Source organism: Heterodontus francisci, chromosome 2 (genome assembly GCF_036365525.1).
Source record: "Heterodontus francisci isolate sHetFra1 chromosome 2, sHetFra1.hap1, whole genome shotgun sequence".
NCBI lineage: Eukaryota > Metazoa > Chordata > Chondrichthyes > Heterodontiformes > Heterodontidae > Heterodontus > Heterodontus francisci.
In genome coordinates this window covers 66,711,419-66,730,993 of record NC_090372.1, presented here as the reverse complement: position 1 = coordinate 66,730,993, position 19,575 = coordinate 66,711,419, and the positions used below count along the sequence as shown (strand labels likewise).

Genomic DNA, 19,575 nt, shown 5'->3' with positions numbered 1-19,575 from the left:
ATTGCTTTTTCCATTTAATCCATCACACAATTTTTGCATTGCTGAGAGTAAAATTTATACATATTGGACATTGTTAAATTTTAAATTTCTAAATTGACAGATATAAGTGGACAAATTAACCCACTGGGCTCAGGGGCAGAGCCACAATGGATTCTTTGTGTTTTTTTTAAAGCAGGCGACGGCAGGTTCCAAGGCCACGTGAGAACTGATGCCACAGCAAGAGATCCAGCAGCTTTAAGAATTTAAGAACTTCATTCCAGACATCAAATGTCACAGCATCTTTATCAATGAGACAAAGTGCTTGAGAAGGAGAGATAGTTGCAAGCACTTCTGTCTTTAATGTACAAAAAATACCACCAAGTCTGGGCATAAGAAATTGGAATCAATAAACAAAATTTAATTGATATGAGTGATTATTTAAAGCACTCAAAGGGAAATTTATCTGATATTTAAGAGGACAATCAAAGTTTTAGAAAATAACAAAACAGTGGTTTACTGTGTTGGACATTAGCAATGGGTTCTGGTCCATACCACTAAAATTGTATATGATAATATAAAGCTTGAGTTGGTACCGGTAATATTGAATATCTCAGATATCCAGCTACCTGACTGGTGCCCTGAGAAGATCTGAGAGTTGTACAAGGTATTAATGTAACAATTGCTAAGACAAGAATTTGGTGATGACGGAATAATAAAGGGAAAGAGACATAAACGTAGTTTAGTGAATGACGCAGCCACAGTCCTTAATACGGGAACTTCAATTGTCAATACTATAGATTTGGAAAATGTGGACCAGAAGGTTAGAACTCTTAGTCAGCTAGTAAAGGATATTTTGAAAAGGAACAAAAGGGACAGAGTGGTCTAGCTAAAGTAGGAAAGGACTTGATGATTACGGTGACAGGAAGGGTGATGAGACTGCCAAGGTATGTCGTAGCAGGTAGTAAGGAAGTAGGACCCATGAGAGAAAGGGTTAAAGATTTGTGAAGGAGTTGTGCAGGCAACTGTATGAGCTGAGGCAGGAGATTCTATAGAAACAGACATGAAAGAGGAACAGACGAAGGTGCCTGTTGTGGGAGACAAAGTAATGGTAAAAGGAAAGGGCTGATGGAAACACTGGTCCCAAATGAAGGTATATAAAGTCAACAGCAAATGACAGACTCCAAAATAAACAGCACCTGGTATGCAAAGAGATACCGGGAATGGAATAAAATGTGATTTGTTACATGCAGAGCAACTGAACTAATTACAGGACTGATGAGAGTACTAGACGGTCATGCTCATAATATTAATGATATCATTTCAAATAATGAAAGTGTTTGTAGTACATATGATTCATGAATGTTAGAACAAACGAAGGAAAATTTGAGGCAAATTGATGCGGGACAGGTGCCAGTTGGGATAAATGACACCCAGTCGGAGAACTTAGCTAGTCACACAAATGATAAAATTACCAGGTGCCAAATCAGAAAATTTAAAGTATGGAAAGGTCAGGAATGTGTAAATACAGGATCTATGAGTATTGGAGTAGTGTTGGGAATACCTGTAATTCTGAGGGATAAGTTAGGGATGCAATTACATGAAGTGGAAAATATAGGGGTGATAAGGGGAAAAGATTACATAAAATACATATATTACCCTATGTTATGGAAATGTTGTGGAAATTGGAAAAGAGGTAATTGGAACAACATTGTTCATTGTCTGAGTGTAGTCTGGAAAACCAGGTGCTCATATGTCCTCATCCGAGATATAAAACAGCAGAATCAAAATGTGGATTTAATGCCACTGTAAATTGCACCATGGAAACTAGGAAAGCATTGTCAGGGCTAACCCATGTGACCTATATGGGAAAGGGGAGATATTGCTTAACCACCACAGCAAAGGAGCACCAGTATGTACATAAACGGACTTGGCCGGTGAGCAACAGTACATTTTGGTTCAACCCACAAATACCAACCCGAGTAGGGAAGATGGACTTGGTAGAGATACATAAACAAAAGACAGAAACGATAACTGTGACAGAAAGTATTAAGGAGGATTTGACTAATTACCTCCAGGAATATGAATATACTATTCAGCCATTGCCCACACCCTTGGGTAAAGAGAGACAGTAGCTAGAAGTCATTGCTGTAGTGTACTACAATCTGGAACAACAGTCGAAGATGTTACGAGATGAGATTGACGAGATAAATGATTCCACATGGCAGGAGGACTTATGGAACTGGGGGTCAAACATGCAGATACACCCCTGGTTTAGAATTATCTCCCATGTCCTGATAGTGGTTTTGGGTATCATGGTGTCATATGTGACCTACTTAATTTGGCAACTTAAGAAATTAATTAGGCGATGAAAGAGGATGTATGAACACAGGTTGGATAGCTACCCGAAAAGCAATTAGTGTTCGAACTTGCTCTATAAAAGGAGAGACAATTAGATATGCCACAAAAGGGTAATTGTATAACCTTTTCATATATACTTAAAATGAATTAATGAATGATCAATGTACTCTAAGAATGGAATTGTATTATGTTTGTAAAATCAATTATGTAACAGTGATGCTTAAATTAAATTGTAATTGTATAAGTGTACCACCTTTTATGTTGTAAACAAGTAACTGAAGCCCCTGCAAAACTTATGCTTTTACAGAGTTCCCGCGGGCCCCTCCTGTGGCACAAGCAAGCAACGTATTGAGTGTGACTCCTCCGAGTGTTGAAGGCTGTTTCTAAACAAGTAGAGACCATTAAAGGCACCTTGGTGGGATCAAGGGAATGATGCTTAAAAGTGTTTTGAAGAATCAAAGGGGGGACTGTGAGAACAGAATTTTCGAGAACAGAATAATATGGGGACATTTAAGGTGAAATAATTAATCAATCATGTATTACTAACAAAATAACCTCGGAGCTGCACAGACAACTTATCAGACATAACTTCATAGCTTCAGGGCTGCACAGACAGCTTATCAGTAGAAATAGACTAACAAGCAAAAACTAACAGGACAGCTGCAGCCTGCCAAATAGTAGCCTATTGTACCACAATCAGCCCAACGTTCCAAGGAGAAATGGGGATGAGAAACTGCTTGAGGAAAGGGTGACAAGGCAGTACCCCAATCAGGCCCCAACACCAAGAAGCTGCAGAAGTTTGTAGACCAATTGGGAACAAAGAGTAGGTGTCACTGATTTGTATGAATAACTATAATAAGGCTTGATTTGGCGCGAAGAGTTTAGTTCGGGTGGGGGGGTTAGTTTAGTGTGTGTGTTGCTTTTAGTTTTAGGTTAGCTCAGTGTATGTGTTGCTTTTAGTTTTAGTTCAGTTCATTGTTAAGTTTTCTGAAGATGTAACAATTAAATACTGCAATAAAGTTTCTTAAAGCTACAGTCGGACTTCGTTTCTCTTTGTGCAACTAATAGGATCCAACACAGATGATTCTCTGGCTATGACTGGCTGGATAAAAATGGGACCAGGCAGGTGGATGACGAAGGGGAGGCATTGGAAGAGGATGTGTGGTCAACACAGGGCGGCACAGTGGCGTAGTGGTTAGCACCGCAGCCTCACAGCTCCAGCGACCCGGGTTCAATTCTGCATACTGCCTGTGCGGAGTTTGCAAGTTCTCCCTGTGTCTGCGTGGGCTTTCACCGGGTGCTCCGGTTTCTTCCCACAGCCAAAGACTTGCAGGTTGTTAGGTAAATTGGCCATTATAAATTGCCCCTAGTATAGGTAGGTGGTGGGGGAATATAGGGACAGGTGGGGATGTGGTAGGGATATGGGATTAGTGTAGGATTAGTATAAATGGGTGGTTGATGGTCGGCACAGACTCGGTGGGCCGAAGGGCCTGTTTCAATGCTGTATCAATAAATATAAAAATAAATAAATAACTGTTTCAAAGGCTGCAGATAGGTCGAGAAGGACGTGGAGGGATAGTTTACCATGGTCACATGCACATAGGATCAGGGCTAACAATAGTTTAACTTATGGCGTTTGTTGTAAAAATTCCCAATGTGGAAAAATGTATTTGAAATTACTGAGGATTTTTTTTTAATTGATAGTATTTCTCGACAACAAAGAAACAGGAAAAAAATGACTGAGTATAAAATGAGCTATACACTGATATACTCACTCTGTGTCAATGATTTTTTGTTTCAGTGCAATTAATGCAGTTACATATTCATTTAAATTCTGAAAAGAGAAACAAAAGTAATAAGATCAACATGCAGAAAACACCAAGAGACATTTTAACACGACAAACATTCTTTGCCTGTCACATGTCTGGCTACAGTCTAATTTGATTAAAAATGTCCTATTTTCTGATCAACACAACCTATATTTCATTATTTAAAATCTGTTCACATGGACTCAAGTATTGTTTTTCAGGGTTAAATGAAAGTGAAAACTCTGGTATTTTTGCAAAAAACATACTGCTTACAAAAAAATTGGAAATTCTGCTGCTGAAGTATTATCTTGTAAACTGCATCTACTGCTCGTATCACCTCAGAATGTATCTAGAATTGTAAGTGACACAACTGGGAACAACTAAGTTCAATAACAAACTTCAGTTTTCTCTCCCTGAAAATCAGTCAGGACTCCAATCCATGACTGCTATCCAGTGAGCCCTGCTGGAAAATATCAGTGTGTGAAATTCAAATCGAAGACAGGGTTAGAGTCTGCTATGTTTCACCCCTCTACACAGTTACATTGCCTGCTGTCACACACAGTCTAGAATCAGATGTGAAAAATGGTCACTTGAGGGGATCAAGCTTTGTAGAACTGTATCCCCAGAAATAATTAATGTCTTTAGTCCAGTGAACTATGGAGGAAAGGACCGCATAAATAAGGCGCACCAAAAAGTTTTCAACACACTCTGCCACAATATCGGCACTTAACCTGATACTTTCATAATGTTTTCAGTTCAATGTCCTATCGAGCACACTACCTAAATTATGGGAAGTATTTGAGGTATAGTTTTGCAAAAAAAAAACAAGCAAAACTCTAGAATATCTAATTAACTTCACAATCTACAGTATTCATTGATGGATCAGAAGATGCAACTTTAGTGTTGGGACAAGGCACTAACGCCAAAGTTGGAGTCCAATTCTGGAATCACAGCCCAACTCCATTTTGGAGAGAAATTGTGAAATTCACAAGAGAAGGAATGTTGAATCTATGATGACACACAAGAACAAGTTAGATTGAATTCATAATAAATGTTACATCGCAGATAATATAAAATATATTCTAAAATTTGTTCAGACAGTGAAAGTTGAAAACAATGAAAGTGAGGGAAAAAGGGACCAGAGCAGAAACTAATTGTTTTTAAAAAATACAAAAGCAAAATACTGCAGATACTGAATATCTGAAATAAAAAAAAGCTGGAAATACTTAGTAGGTCAGGCAGCACCTGTAGAGAGAGAGAAACAGTTAAAGTCATTGATCTGAAACATTTAACTGTTTCTCTCTCCACGGATGCTGCCTAACCTGCTGAGTGTTTCCAGCCTTTTCTGTTTTTTTTAAATAAATGTTTGGAAAGTTCTAAAAGCGTTTATTAAAATTACAGTAATAAAACTACTCTTGATATCATAATACCGTGCCTAAGCTGAAATCTTAAAAACCTGACGAGCCCGAGAATTTTCCTGCAGCCTTTGGTACTTTCAAGGTTAAATTAATTTCATACACCTTCATTCCTTGAAGGTTTAGGTTTATATTATTCTAATACTTTTTTTTAGAATGAATAATGCAAATTTCTAACACAGCTTCGAATAATACTTCTGAGTCACTTGAAATGCAAGATGGAAGGCTGTACCCATAAACAACTTGGGCTGCAGGAATATATAGGCCTGAATTTTATTAGTGAACTCGGTGGCCTTTTGACACGGAAGGGTCGCCGAGGAGACCCCGTGATATTAAGCGCGGGGGGCTCATTTAAATGGAGGCGGCAATGGCGCTTGGCACCTCCGCATAGGCTCCCGCACTATTTTTAAAGGGCTTTAAGCCCTTAGAAGTCATTGTACATTTTAAAGGTACAGTATCAAGGAAGTTTTTATTAACATATGATAAAGATATGGAGGCCTTTCCCCAATCCCCCCAATGGTCATTTCATTGGCCCTTATTGACAAAACTGACTTTATTCCCTACCCAAACTTTCCACCCAACCTTCTAACGCCTTCCCACCATCCCCACAGCCAATTAAAATTGTCTTCCACACTCCCCCCACCCCTCCCGTCCTGAAAGTTTCATTCCTCCCCCCTCCCCACCAGGCTCTCGCCTCAGAATTCTGTACGGAGTTCCGAAGGCATGCGAAGGACGAACGGCGACCGTAAAATTGGTGTGGGACAGCCACTGCCAGCTGGTAAGTTTATTTGCATCTCATTTAGGTTAATTTTAATATGCAGATGAAGGACCCACCATCAGGCGGCAGGGGGCGCACCGAGGTCCCCCCACTGCCGGTAATATGCAACGGGCCCTTCTCGATGTTGCGGGTCAAGGCGGGCCTCTCCCCACAGAATTTTACCCCCCCCCACCCCCGCTGCGACGCGCGGTGTCGAGGGGCTGGTAAAATTCAGCCCATAGATTCAATCTGGTGAGCCTGACCACTTAGAGCACTATAGCATGCAAAATATTCAAAGCTATCTGTGCATTACAAAGAATGAACACATCCTGATGTTAGTCAGAAGTTAATTGCTATTGGTCCAGGAAGCTTGTCTATAAAAAGCTGTACAGCACCAATTCCACCTGCCCTCCGGCGACGGATGCTGCTGATGATCCTTACTGGCGGTCACTTGTTAATCCCCAGCTCTTCACCTTGGAGTAGGCTCTTTGGGCCACAGCCCACAATTGAGAGAATGGAAACACTTATGCATTGACAATACAATAGTAAACAAGATCCTACAGATTTTTGGCGGGGCAATGCCACAACATAAGCCATACAAGAACCTTGGAAACAACGTTGGAAACACTCCAACGCTGGACTTACGTCAGTAACTGCAAAGAATCCAGGAACAAAGCAACAGCTACCTAAATAAAATTACTGTTGCAGCAGAATCTATTAGGATCTGTCAGTATTGATCTGCAATTGGGGCATTTGATATCCACTGTTGGAGAACTGCCTCGGCCAACTCCAGATCAGCAAAGTGGTAGCCTTGGGGAGAAAAAAGTATAGAGGGGCCATAGCAGATGAAAGAAAATGCAAAGGTCTTTTGAAGATATGTTGAACTCACAACACAGAGCTATATATCAGTTACATATGTACAGTGCAACTTCCAGGAAAGGAAATCAGGAGGTCAAAAATTCTGACAGGTTCTCACTGAAAACGAGATCTATGAGTTGAGGCTGCTGTGGGATGTTAGCAAATAATGGAGGCAGGTATTATCTATTAAGGTGTCAAAAGTGCTTATACTCCTAAGATGAGGGTGCAAGTAAACGCAAGATGATAATTAGAAGCTGAATGGCTAATACTGTATTTGGTAAGTGAGAAAAATCCTCGAAAGAAGTAAGTGAGAGCATGCTCATAACTGGATCAATGTTAAATGAGCTACAAAAATGTAAATTATATCAGGAAAGCAAATGAGGCTATTATAATTACTCAGGTGGCTTCTGAAGTGAACAGTTACTCACTAAAAATACAGCATGTAAAAAGATACAGTGGCAAGAAGCCAAAAAGAGATCAGATGATGGGCCAGACTGTTAAATATAATATAGGGGATTCAGAGATGCTCATGCACATCGTAAAAATAAAACCGATAAATCTATGAGTTGTCTATGTGGAAAGAATGACTGGTGGGAATATGAGCACAGCAAGTGAGGGTGTGTCTTTAAGGCTGGGAAGTGTGCCCATTCAGAATTTAACTACATTTAATGCTGCAGATCAGAACCCTGCCTTATCAGTCTTTTAAAAACATAAATTAAGTCATTAAGAAACTGCAAATACCCTCATTGATATTTTCTGTTACTGAAGAATTCCCTAAAACATTCCAAATTCCAAAATTCTGGCAAATTAATGCAATGTTAACAATGCCATCAGGAATATTGTTTCATTTTATATGTTTCTGTACTGTCCGGAGTTCAGTTTATCATACCAAAGTAAGCTAAAATTGTAATATTATCAAAAGCTGTTCACATTTAAAAAAATAGAAAATCAACATTACCAATAAGAAAGGAATTACTTGTATCCACCCCAAACAACAGCAAGCATTGCAACATAAATTAAAAGCATACATCTACAGATTTCATTAACCAGAGTCAAAATAAGGGAAACAAAAAACTTTAGTGACAAAAAAGTAACCAGTGTACTTTATAAACAACAGGGATCAATTTCAAGGCTGCCACCATGCTCGAGATAACTGGAATAAACCACTTCAATTTCACTAGCGGTTTCACTATCTAACCATCTGACTGAATGGCAGTCATGTAAACCTTCCCAACATACATAGCAGAGCACGCAGAGTCAAAAGCAAAATTGACAGATTTATTTTGCTGCCAACAATATATTTTTTGATTCACTCATAGAAAGATACAGCAAAGAAAGAGGCCATTCAGCACATCATGCCTCTGTCAGCTCAATAACAGTAATCCCAGTTTCTCTAGTCCGGTCACATAACTGAAGCCTTTCAGCCCTGGTTCAACATTAGTAAATATCCTGTGCATCCTCTTTAAAGTCTTGAACATCTCCTTCCTAAATTGTGGTACCCAGAAGTGGACACAATACTCCAACAGAGGCATAATCAGTGTTTTGTAAAAGTTTAGCACAACTTCCTTGCTTTTGTACACTATTCCTCTATTTATAAAGCTGAGGATTCTTTCTATTCTAAAAACAGCTTTTTCAACTTGTCCTGTCACCTTCAAAGATTTACGTACGTGCTTTTCCAGGTCTTTCGGTTCCTGAAACCCCTTTAAATAGTACCATTTAGTTTATATTGCCTTTCCTCCTTACTCCTTCCAAAATGCATCAGTTTCAGCAAAATGCTTGGCCGAACACCTGAAGTTCTTTTATGGATAGAAAGCCATCAAAGTAGCCATGCCCAATTAGAAAAGGTGAATTGCACAACAGAACACTGAACAAATTAAGCTAAGTTCTGATTAATTTTTAATAAACAGAGCTTCATCCTACAATTTTCAAATGTCAATTTTGATATTCTAAAACTTTCAGGAAACATGAAGCAAAGAGTGCATGAATATATGGCGACTGCTTAGCAAAACTGATCTTTTACAGGAAAACATTAGCATAATACACTGTCTTGCATAGTCAATCTGGCCCACTATACAGATAAGTGACAAAGTATAATATTAAATTTTTCATTTTATAACAATAACACCATGCTGAACTTCTAATTAATCCAGAACAGTTTTCACTTGGTTGATATGTTTTCAGCTCGCTAAATACTGGACTGATATCACCAACAGCAGTACATCAGGTTCTAATCATTCACATTATCCATCTCCCTTGCAAGAAATAGTTATCATAGTAAGTGCTTGGTGTATACTTGTACATTTAAATTTCATGATTAAATGATCTGAAATTCAGTACAGATGGAAAATATTTTAAAATGTTTATATTTAAAACAGCAAATCAGCAAAATGTTTCACTGCATATTTTTATCATGCACGTTCATCAAGACAAGTAGCTACTTAGTATCCCAGTCTATCTATCCAGCCTCTCACACCAGGTCTACAGAGCACTATTAATGGCTGACCTGGCAGCCTCACTCATGGATGGGATCTGGGATTCTTCCCAATCAGCGACAGATAATCTTGCAAGCCAGTGCTCTAACAGGTAGGGTACTCCTAGCTGAACAAGCAGCAGAAATCTGACCAGCTAAACAGACCCCATTATGCAGACACGGGGGTCCCTAAGCCTTAGTTGTTACCAATCTGCACTTACATTCTCTGAGCTTAAGTGTGAGGTATCGTTACAGTGAGTGCGCATACTCCACATCTGGAAACAAAAACTCTACTAACGTGGATTTGTTTTGAAAAGTTGATGCATTCCCTTTTATGTCAGACACCCAACTGACAAAAGAAAAAAAAAAACTGCAGCTAGTTGAATACAAGAGAAGACAGGATATAGTTCGAAGTGTAATGAAGAAGTTGTAGATGTAGTGAGTAGTAGCCTAATGAAATGTTAACAAGTAAAATAAATGTTCTTGTGTTAAGACACTAGCGATTTGATAACAGGTTGATTTACTTGATACCATAGATGATTTATTAAAGTGAATTATTTCTAAAACCATTGACTTTATGTTTGCCTCTGTACAACATAGATATGTTTATATTCAATGAAGCCAATTTCTTACGATGTCTTGAAACAACGGGGTTACGGAATTCCACAATTTGAAAGGTCCTCTGATTAATTTCTCTCCTTATCTTTATGTGGACTGTTAGCTAACTAACCCACAAGAGTCTAGCATTAATCAAACCACCAGCTCTCTGCTACTTCCAGCTTCACTGGCACCAGGCCTAATTGTCTTTTAGGCATTTCATGTAAATCAGGGTGGCAATTGTTATCACCAAATCCAGACTTCCCTTTGCAAGAATAGGGAGAGTACAGTGATTAATTAGAAGCATCTCTCAAGCCATTCCAAAAATGTACTTTTTTCTTTGTAATCATGCTTTCAATGTGGCAGGATTCCCGTTATGTGCTTTTGCCACACCCAGGAACATTTTCATGGGAAAATCACAGCTGGCCCAAAAATTCTGAGCTTAGCGTCACCTTCACCAACAAGAAATTAGAATACAGGCATAAAATGCCTAGTGTCCGCTATTTCCTGCAGCTTCACAAGGTGTACAGCAGACTAATCACCCCTGCACTGAACTCACCTGATCAATCACAGTACAGCAACTATGGGAGGAATTTTATGCTTTCCCCCGTGGTGTGTTTGGAAGCAGGCAGAACATGTAATTAGGTGAGATGATGGCCAGGAATGGGGGACCCTGCCACCTTCCCAGCTGCGCCTAAATTAAGTCCGGGACGGGAAGCCTGTGAATAGCCTTCCCGCCTTGCCGCCAATTGAGGCCCTGAAGTGGGCAATTAATGCCCAATTAAGGGCCTCACCCCACTGCATTAAGCCCAGTGGCGGGCGGACCTGTTGCCACACGGGGAGCATGAAAAGAAAATCCATGCGGGTTGCTTGCCGGCTCCGGGGATGGTGGGGGGAGAGGATCGCTTGTTAAAAGGCACTCAGTGCCTGAACGAAGGACCTGGCATCGGGAAGGGGGGCGCTGACTGAGAGCCACACCCTTGCCCTTGCTGCCAACCTTCCTGCAGCGCCCCCCCAACGACCTCCAACCGGCGAGACTGCTCCTGCCTTGACCTACCTGTGGGCTGGGTCCAGCACTGCTCCTCAGCCTCGGGTGAGTGTTCCACCAGCAGCAGCCACTGCCTCCGTGGTGGCGCTGCTCAGTTAAAGAGTTCCCTGCCTCTGATTGGCTGGAAACTCTTAGAGGGCGGGACTTCTGTCGCCAGGGCCCTTGATCCTGTGGAAGGCCCGCCGCTGTCTAGTTAAGTGCTCAATTGGCACTTTATTCGGCGGGCCTCCCAAGGAAGGGGCGACATGGGGTTCTCGCTGGGGCTTTTGCCGGAGATCAAGACCCCTGTCGTCCAGATAAGATCCCAGCCTATATACAACAAAGCATGCAGCAGCATCCTGCAAAAGCAAGTCCACATATAATGAAAGTAACTTATGCTCTGTCCTGTGACAGTAGTAGTTACAGACTAATACCTATCACTGAGTTAGAAGGTTGAGAGTGCAACTTCCAGTCAGGAGATTTGAACTCACAATCTCGGTTGACACTCCAGTGCAGTATCAAGGAAGCGCTGCACTGTTGGAGGTGCTGGGTTTCGGATGAGATGTTAAACCAGGGCCATCATAACCTTTCTTTTGTGTTAGCTGCAGTGAAGCACATATATATCCATCACAGTCCTGTTCACTTTCTCCTTCATTTAGCTGTCACATTATGAAACAGCAAATTTTGTCTCAGTATTATTCTCACTTCTCTTATTTGTTTTCTAACTTCACTTCAATCACTTACTGTAATTAACCTCAGCAGAGCTGCTCCTAAAATAGCAGTCATACAAACAAACCCTAACGAAAGGAGTTTCATACTGACCTTAAAGCTGCTGTGCTGTAAATTCAGTATGTAAACTGTACTAAACTTCACCAGTTCTACATCTCACAAAGTCTGCCAGTCCATCCGTATAAAGGACTCGCCCAATGTGATGGTCCAGCAGCATTATAAAGTACTGGGGTAACACTGAAACAAGGCAAATGTGTCATTATATGCAATGTAACTGCTCTGAATGTACCAATTGACCTAACTTACACTAGTTAGTGGATCAACATATCTATGCTAAGAAAGAATTTATATATTTCTATAGCGCCTTTCACAAGCTCAGGACATCCCAAAACATAACAGTCAATGAAGTAGTTTTGAAGGGTAGTCACGGTTATAATGCAAGGAACAGCAGCTAATTTGCACACAGCAAGGTTCCACAAACAGAGATGAGATAAATGGCCAGATAATCTGTTTCTCATTAGTGATGTTGGTTTAGGGATAAACATCAGCCAGGACACTGGGAAGAACTCCAGTGCTCTTCTTCATAGTGCCACAGGATCTGTTACATCTACCCAAGAGGGCAAATGGGGCCTTGGTTCAACAGCTCATCTGAAAGATGGCACCTCCAACAGTGCAGTGCTCCCTCAGCAATACAGTGGAGTGTCATCCCATGCTCAAATCTCTAAAGTGGGACATGAACCCACGACCTTCTGACTCAGAGGCTAAATTAGATTGCTATACATATTAGCTGCTCCCATTTCCCTCTAGATCATGGATGGTTTCACACACGCTGAAGCATAAAATGTAGTCTACTACTGATAATTTCAAGTTATTTCTTGCACAAAAAAATTGGAATTATCCAATAATTTGAACTAAGCAATATAAAACAATTCAGCAAATGGGAATTTAGTGTTATAGAATAGAATTATCAGATCATTTGAATTAAATGACTCTGTAGATGACGTTTCAGGTGCTTTGACAACAGGTCTGCACTTGAAACAGCAACTCTTCTTCTTCTGCTTCAGATTTCCAGCACCTGCAGGCCTTTTGGCTTTTTGTTTAGTATAGCTCTGTTTTCTGACCACAGAACTTCTGAGCAATACAGTGCAAAATTATTTCTTACTCTATAGTAAATGTTATAATCATTACTCCTTCACCCATCAATGGCAGAATATTCCAAAGTCTGTATCCACAAGAACGGCTTTCAGCAAAAAACAATCCAGAAAGATAGTAGCACCAGCCCATAAAACATCATATATAAGAATCCTATATCTGCACAAATATCCCGTTTACAAAACCTTTCTTTCTATTCTCCTGTTTTTGACATACTTCTCTGTTATAAATTCCTAAGTCCACACTTATAAAGCATCCCTGCGTTGCGCCTCCCAGCTCCTCAAACTATACTGTGGAGAAATACATGCTCCAATCAACTCAAAGCAGTATTGTAATATTGGGTATCAGATGACTATTATAAGCCACTTAAGCTTGTCTCCATAATGACATCATTTAAATCCAGAGTTCACATTACTAAAATGCTATCTAGAAACATAGGAAGAGTAGGCCATCTAGCTCATTGAGCCTGTTTTGCCATTCAATGGGATCATGGCTGATCTGTGACCTAACTCCTTTGCCCTATATTCTTAAAATACCCTTGGCTAACTAAAATTTATCAATCCCAGTTTTAAAATTAACAACTGATCTAGCATCAATTTCTGTTTGTGGAATACAGTTCCAAATTTCTAGCACCCTTTGCATAAAGAAATGGTTCCTAATTTCACTCCTGTAAGGTCTGGCTCTAATTTTTTGACTATGCCCCCTCGTGCTATATTCCTCAACTACTGGAAATAATTCCTCTCTATCTGTTCCCCTTAATATCTTGAAAACTTCAATTAAAAACTTCAACATGATCCCATAAAGGTGAAGGGTAGGACCAACAAGTTCAGGGAACCCTGGATGTCAAGGGATATAGAGGATTGGATAAGGATAAAAAAAAGAGGCTTATGGCAGATTCAGGGGGCTGAAAACAGCAGAGGGCCTAGAGGAGTATAGAAAATATAGGGGGATACTTAAAAAAGTAATTAGGAGAGCGAAGGGGGGGGTGGGGGCATGAAAAAACACTAGCGGGCAACATAAAGGAAAATCCCAAGGCGTTTTATAAGTATGTTAAGGGCAAGAGGATAACCAGGGAAAGAGTAGGGCCCATTAGGGACCAAAGTGGCAATCTGTGTGGAGCCGGAGGACATAGGTGAGGTTTTAAATGAGTACTTTTCATCTGTGTTCACTATGGAGAAGGACAATGTCGGTGCAGAGATCAGGGAGGGGGATTGTGATAGCCTGGAACAAAATAGCATTGAAAAAGAGGAGGCATTAGCAGTTTTAGCGGGCTTAAAAGTGGTTAAATCCCCAGGCCCAAATGAGATGTATCCCAAACTCTTATGTGAGGCAAGGGAGGAGATAGCAGGGACTCTGACTCAAATGTTCAAATACTCTCTGGCCACAGGAGAGGTGCCAGAGGACTGGAGGACAGTGAATGTGGTACCATTATTCAAGAAGGATAGCAGGGATAAACCAGGTAATTACAGGCCAGTGAGTCTAACATCAGCGGTAGGGAAACTACTGGAAAACATTCTGAGGGACAGGATTAATCTCCACTTGGAGAGACAGGGATTAATCATGGATAGTCAGCATAGCTTTGTCAGGGAGAAATCATGTCTAACTAACTTGATTGAATTTTTCGAGGAGGTGACTAGATGTGTAGATGAGAGTAAAGCAGTTGATATAGTGTACATGGACTTCAGTAAGGCTTTTGATAAGGTCTTGCATGGGAGATTGGTTAAGAAGGCAAGAGCCCATGGGATCCAGGGTAATTTGGCAAAGTGGATCCAAAATTGGCTTAGTGGTAGGAGGCAGAGGGTGATGGTCGAGGGTTGTTTTTGCGATTGGAAGCCTGTGACCAGTGGCGTACCGCAGGGATCGGTGCTGGGACCCTTGCTGTTTGTAGTGTACATTAATGATTTAGACGTGAATATAGGAGTTATGATCAGTGAGTCCGCAGATGACACGGAAATTGGTGGTGTCGTAAATAGTGAGGAGGAAAGCCTTAGATTTCAGGACGATATAGATGGGCTGGTAAGATGGGCAGAGCAGTGGCAAATGGAATTTAATCCTGAGAAGTGTGAGATGATGCATTTTGGGAGGACTAACAAGGCAAGGGAATATACATTGGGTGGTAGACCTTCGGAAGTACAGAGGGTCAGAGGGAACTTGGTGTACTTGTCCATATATCACTGAAGGCAGCAGCAACACAGGTAGATAAGGTGGTTAGGAAGGCATACAGGATACTTGCCTTTTTTAGCCGAGGCAGAGAATATAAGAGCAGGGAGGTTATGATGCAGCTGTATAAAACGCTAGTTAGGCCACAGCTGGAGTACTGTGTACAGTTCTGGTCACCACACTATAGGATGGATGTGATTGCACTGGAGAGGGTGCAGAGGAAATTCACCAGGATGTTGCCTGGGCTGGAGCATTTCAGCTATGGAGACTGGATAGGCTAGGGTTGTTGTCCTTAGAGCAGAGAAGGCTGAGGGGAGACCTGATAGAGGTATACAAAATTATGACAGGGTAGAGAGGAAGAAACTTTTCCCTGACAGGAGATGTCAATAATCAGGGGGTATAGATTTAAGGTAAGGGGCAAGAGATTTAGAGGGGATTTGAGGAAAACATTTTTCACCCAGAGGATGGTTGGAATCTGGAACACACTGCCTGAAGGGGTGGGAGAGGCAGGAACCCTCACAAAATTTAAGAAGTATTTAGATGAGCACTTGAAATGCCATAGCAATTATTGGAGAGGATTCTGAGAGACAGGATTTATGATTATTTGGAAAAGCATAGTTTGATTAGAGATAGTCAGCATGGCTTTGTGAGGGGCAGGTCATGCCTCACAAGCCTTATTGAATTCTTTGAGGATGTGACAAAACACATTGATGAAGGAAGAGCAGTGGATGTGGTGTATATGGATTTTAGCAAGGCGTTTGATAAGGTTCCCGATGGTAGGCTCATTCAGAAAGTAAGGAGGCATGGGATACAGGGAAAGTTGGCTGTCTGGATACAGAATTGGCTGGCCCATAGAAGGTGGTAGTAGATGGAAAGTATTCAGCATGGAGCTCGGTGACCAGTGGTGTTCCACAGGGATCTGTTCTGGGACCTCTGCTCTTTGTGATCTTTATAAATGACTTGGATGAGGAAGCAGAAGGCTGGGTTAGTAAGTTTGCCGATGACACAAGGGATGCTGGAGTTGTGGATAGTGTGGAGGGCTGTTGTAGGTTGCAACGGGACAGTGACAGGATGCAGAGCTGGGCTGAGAAGTGACAGATGGAATTCAACCTGGAAAAGTGTGAAGTGATTCATTTTGGAAGATCGAATTTGAATGCAGAATACAGGCTTAAAGACAGGATTCTTGGCAGTGTGGAGGAACAGAGGGATCTTGGGGTCCACGTCCATAGATCCCTCAAAGTTGCCACCCAAGTTGATAGGTTGTTAAGAAGGCGTTTGGGGTGTTGGCTTTCATTAACAGGGGGATTGAGTTTAAGAGCCGTGAGGTTATGCTGCAGCTCTATAAAGCCCTGGTTAGACCACACTTGGAATACTGTGTTCAGTTCTGGTCGCCCCATTATAGGAAGGATGTGGAAGCTTTAGAGAGGGTGCAGGGGAGATTTACCAGGATGCTGCCTGAACTGGAGGGCATGTCTTATGAAGAAAGGTTGAGGGAGCTAGGGCTTTTCTCATTGGAACAAAGAAGGATGAGAGGTCTACAAGATGTTGAGAGGCATAGGTAGAGTGGATAGCCAGAGACTTTTTCCCAGGGTGGAAAGGGCTATCACCAGGGGGCATAATTTTAAGGTGATTGGAGGAAGGTTTAGGGGAGATGTCAGAGGTAGGTTCTTTACACAGAGAGTGGTGGGTGCGTGGAATGCAGTGCCAGCAGTGGTAGTAGATGCAGATACATTAGGGACATTTAAGCGACTCTTGGATAGGTACATGGATGACAGTAGAATGAAGGGTATGTCGGTAGTTTGATCTTAGAGTCGGTTAAAGGGTCAGCACAACATCGTGGGCCGAAGGGCCTGTACTGTGCTGTACTGTTCTATGTTCTATACAAGGCTATGGGCCAAGTGCTAGAATAGATAGGTGCTTGATGGCTGGCACGGACACGATGGGCCGAAGGGCCTGTTTATATAACTCTGTGACTTAAATCCCCCTTAGCCTTCTAAATTCCAGGGAACACAACCCTAGTTTGCGTAATTTCTCCTCGTAATTTAAATCTTGCAGTCGAGGTATCATTCTGGCAAAAATACACTGCACTCCCTACAAGACCGGCTCACAGTGCTCCAGGTGTGGCCTAACCAGAGCTTTGTATAGCTGAAGCATGACTTCTACCCCCTCGTATTCCAGTCCTCTAGCTACAAAGATCTGGATATAAATATGTCATTCTCCAATTTAATACAATAATTTTTATTTGCTTTATTCTGCAGTGCATCACTAACTTTTACAAAATAAATTACATAAAATCTCAGGCATACATTAGTCGAGCATACCAGATACTTGTAACGAGAGATCGAAAGCCTACCAAAGATTATAAAATTATACATTTTAAGTTGCACCGTATAGGTACAGTTCAAAGATAAGCAGTCAGTAGAAAATTACAAGGTAGTTCAATAAAGTGATAATTGGTGTTACATTCTGACTTGTTTACAGAGAGTCAGCTTGGACATATTACATTTCGATAGATTATTTCCCTGAAATAAGATATTCATCTACAAACCACATCATTCAAAAATGGCATATACACTGTTTTACTTATTTTAGGGATACAAAATTACACCCTAGTTTTTTTTTTTGAAAATCCATTGTAAAGGATGTTCATAGTATGAAACAGACAAAACAATGCTGTGTATACTACAATTTAATTTTCTGCATATTATGCCCTTTGAATCATAATATGCTTTATTATAATCTGTCAGTGTGTATAATGTAATACTTTATTACAATGGAATATCAATTATATTTTAATGCTTATATTATAATGTATTGCTCTCTATTGTAATCCATTACTTTATTATAATGTAATGCTTACTCTCTGTCATAATGCAGGTATTGACTCTAGCTCAGCACTTTTGTCTCAGTCAGACATTCAAGTCCCACACCAGAAGCTTGAGCACAAAGTCTAGGATAGCACTCTTAGTGCTCCAGTCAGAGGTGTCATCTTTCAAATGAAATGTTAAATTGAGCCCGTTTTGCCCTCTCAAGTAGGTGTGAAAGATCCCATGGCACTATGCTAAGAGCAGAGGAGTTCTCCCAGGAGCCCGGGTCAATATTTATTCCTCAATGAACATCATTAAAACTAATGATCTAGTCATTATCACGTCTTTTTTACCAATCTTACTGTGTGAAAACTGTCTGCCACATTTCTTATATTATGTTATGACTACACTTCAAGTACTTAATTGGCGGTAAAGTGCTTTGGGACATCCTGAAAGACACTAGATAAATGCAAGTCCTTTTAAATGTAATACCCAATATGATCTATGCTTCTCTAATTTAATGCATCACTTTCCATGAAAACGCAATCTTCTTGATTATAATCCAATGATTATCCACCGTTCTACTACACTGCATGGCTCTCGGCAAATCTGTCATTCACTTTTAGCATTATAATCCAATGGTCTATTATGATGGATTTCCCTTCATTCTAATCCATAATTAATTACAATCGACAGCTCTATCACAATGCAGTACAATTAAAAATGTATGCCTTTATAATATAATCTTTTTTTCTCTTTATTATCCACTGCTCCTCCGATTATAATTTTTGGTCTGTATTTTAATGCACTGCACCCTCCCAATCAAATGCACTCTATAATATATTACTGTCCATCATAATCCACTGCATTCTATCACAATGTATTGCTCTATTTCCATCCATTAATCGCTATGACCATATATCACCCTCCATTATAATCCATTACTCGCTATTATCTGTTACTCTCTATTTCCAGCCATTGATCTCCATTGCTCTGTTAAAGATTCTGCATCATAGACATTGACTATTTGACTCTTTACCTGCTGTAAGGTGTCACAGTTCAAACAGGAAGCTGAACCCGCAGTCACAGCGTCCGCCACCACCTCGGCCGCCTGTGACCGGGATTCTCCGGGCATCATGTTCGGATCCACTCCACACCAACCCTCAATCACCAGTCCGACCCTGCAGCGACGCCATGCCCGAGTCGCATAGCAGACGTCAAAAACACGCGACACAAACAGAAAGGACCCCCGGCGGCGGCTGCCGAGTTCACACTCGGATCAACAAAAACAGACTGAAACACGAGCAACCGCAACAGGGCAACAGATACAGCAGCGGAGACCGCCGCCGTACAGACACACACAAACAAATACAGGAACACATTTAAAGAAAAAAAATAATCGGCATCTGCTCGGGCAGCCATAGGGAACCTGATCAGGTCTCCGTTATTCAGAGTGAC

At 40.9% G+C, this 19,575-nt stretch overlaps 1 protein-coding gene across 1 annotated transcript in view; it reads right to left on the bottom strand.

Moving 5' to 3' along the window:
• The window catches only part of ice1 (KIAA0947-like (H. sapiens)), a 105,102-nt gene extending 85,793 nt beyond the window's left edge, over positions 1-19,309 (bottom strand). Inside the window, exons 1-2 of the mRNA XM_068058736.1 lie at positions 19,157-19,309; positions 4,113-4,171 (exon numbers count right to left, since the gene is read on the bottom strand). Of these exons, the coding sequence (XP_067914837.1) occupies positions 4,113-4,171; positions 19,157-19,255 (158 nt within the window). The 5' untranslated portion in view covers positions 19,256-19,309. The remainder of the gene's footprint in view (positions 1-4,112; positions 4,172-19,156) is intronic.
• Positions 19,310-19,575: the final 266 nt, after the last annotated feature.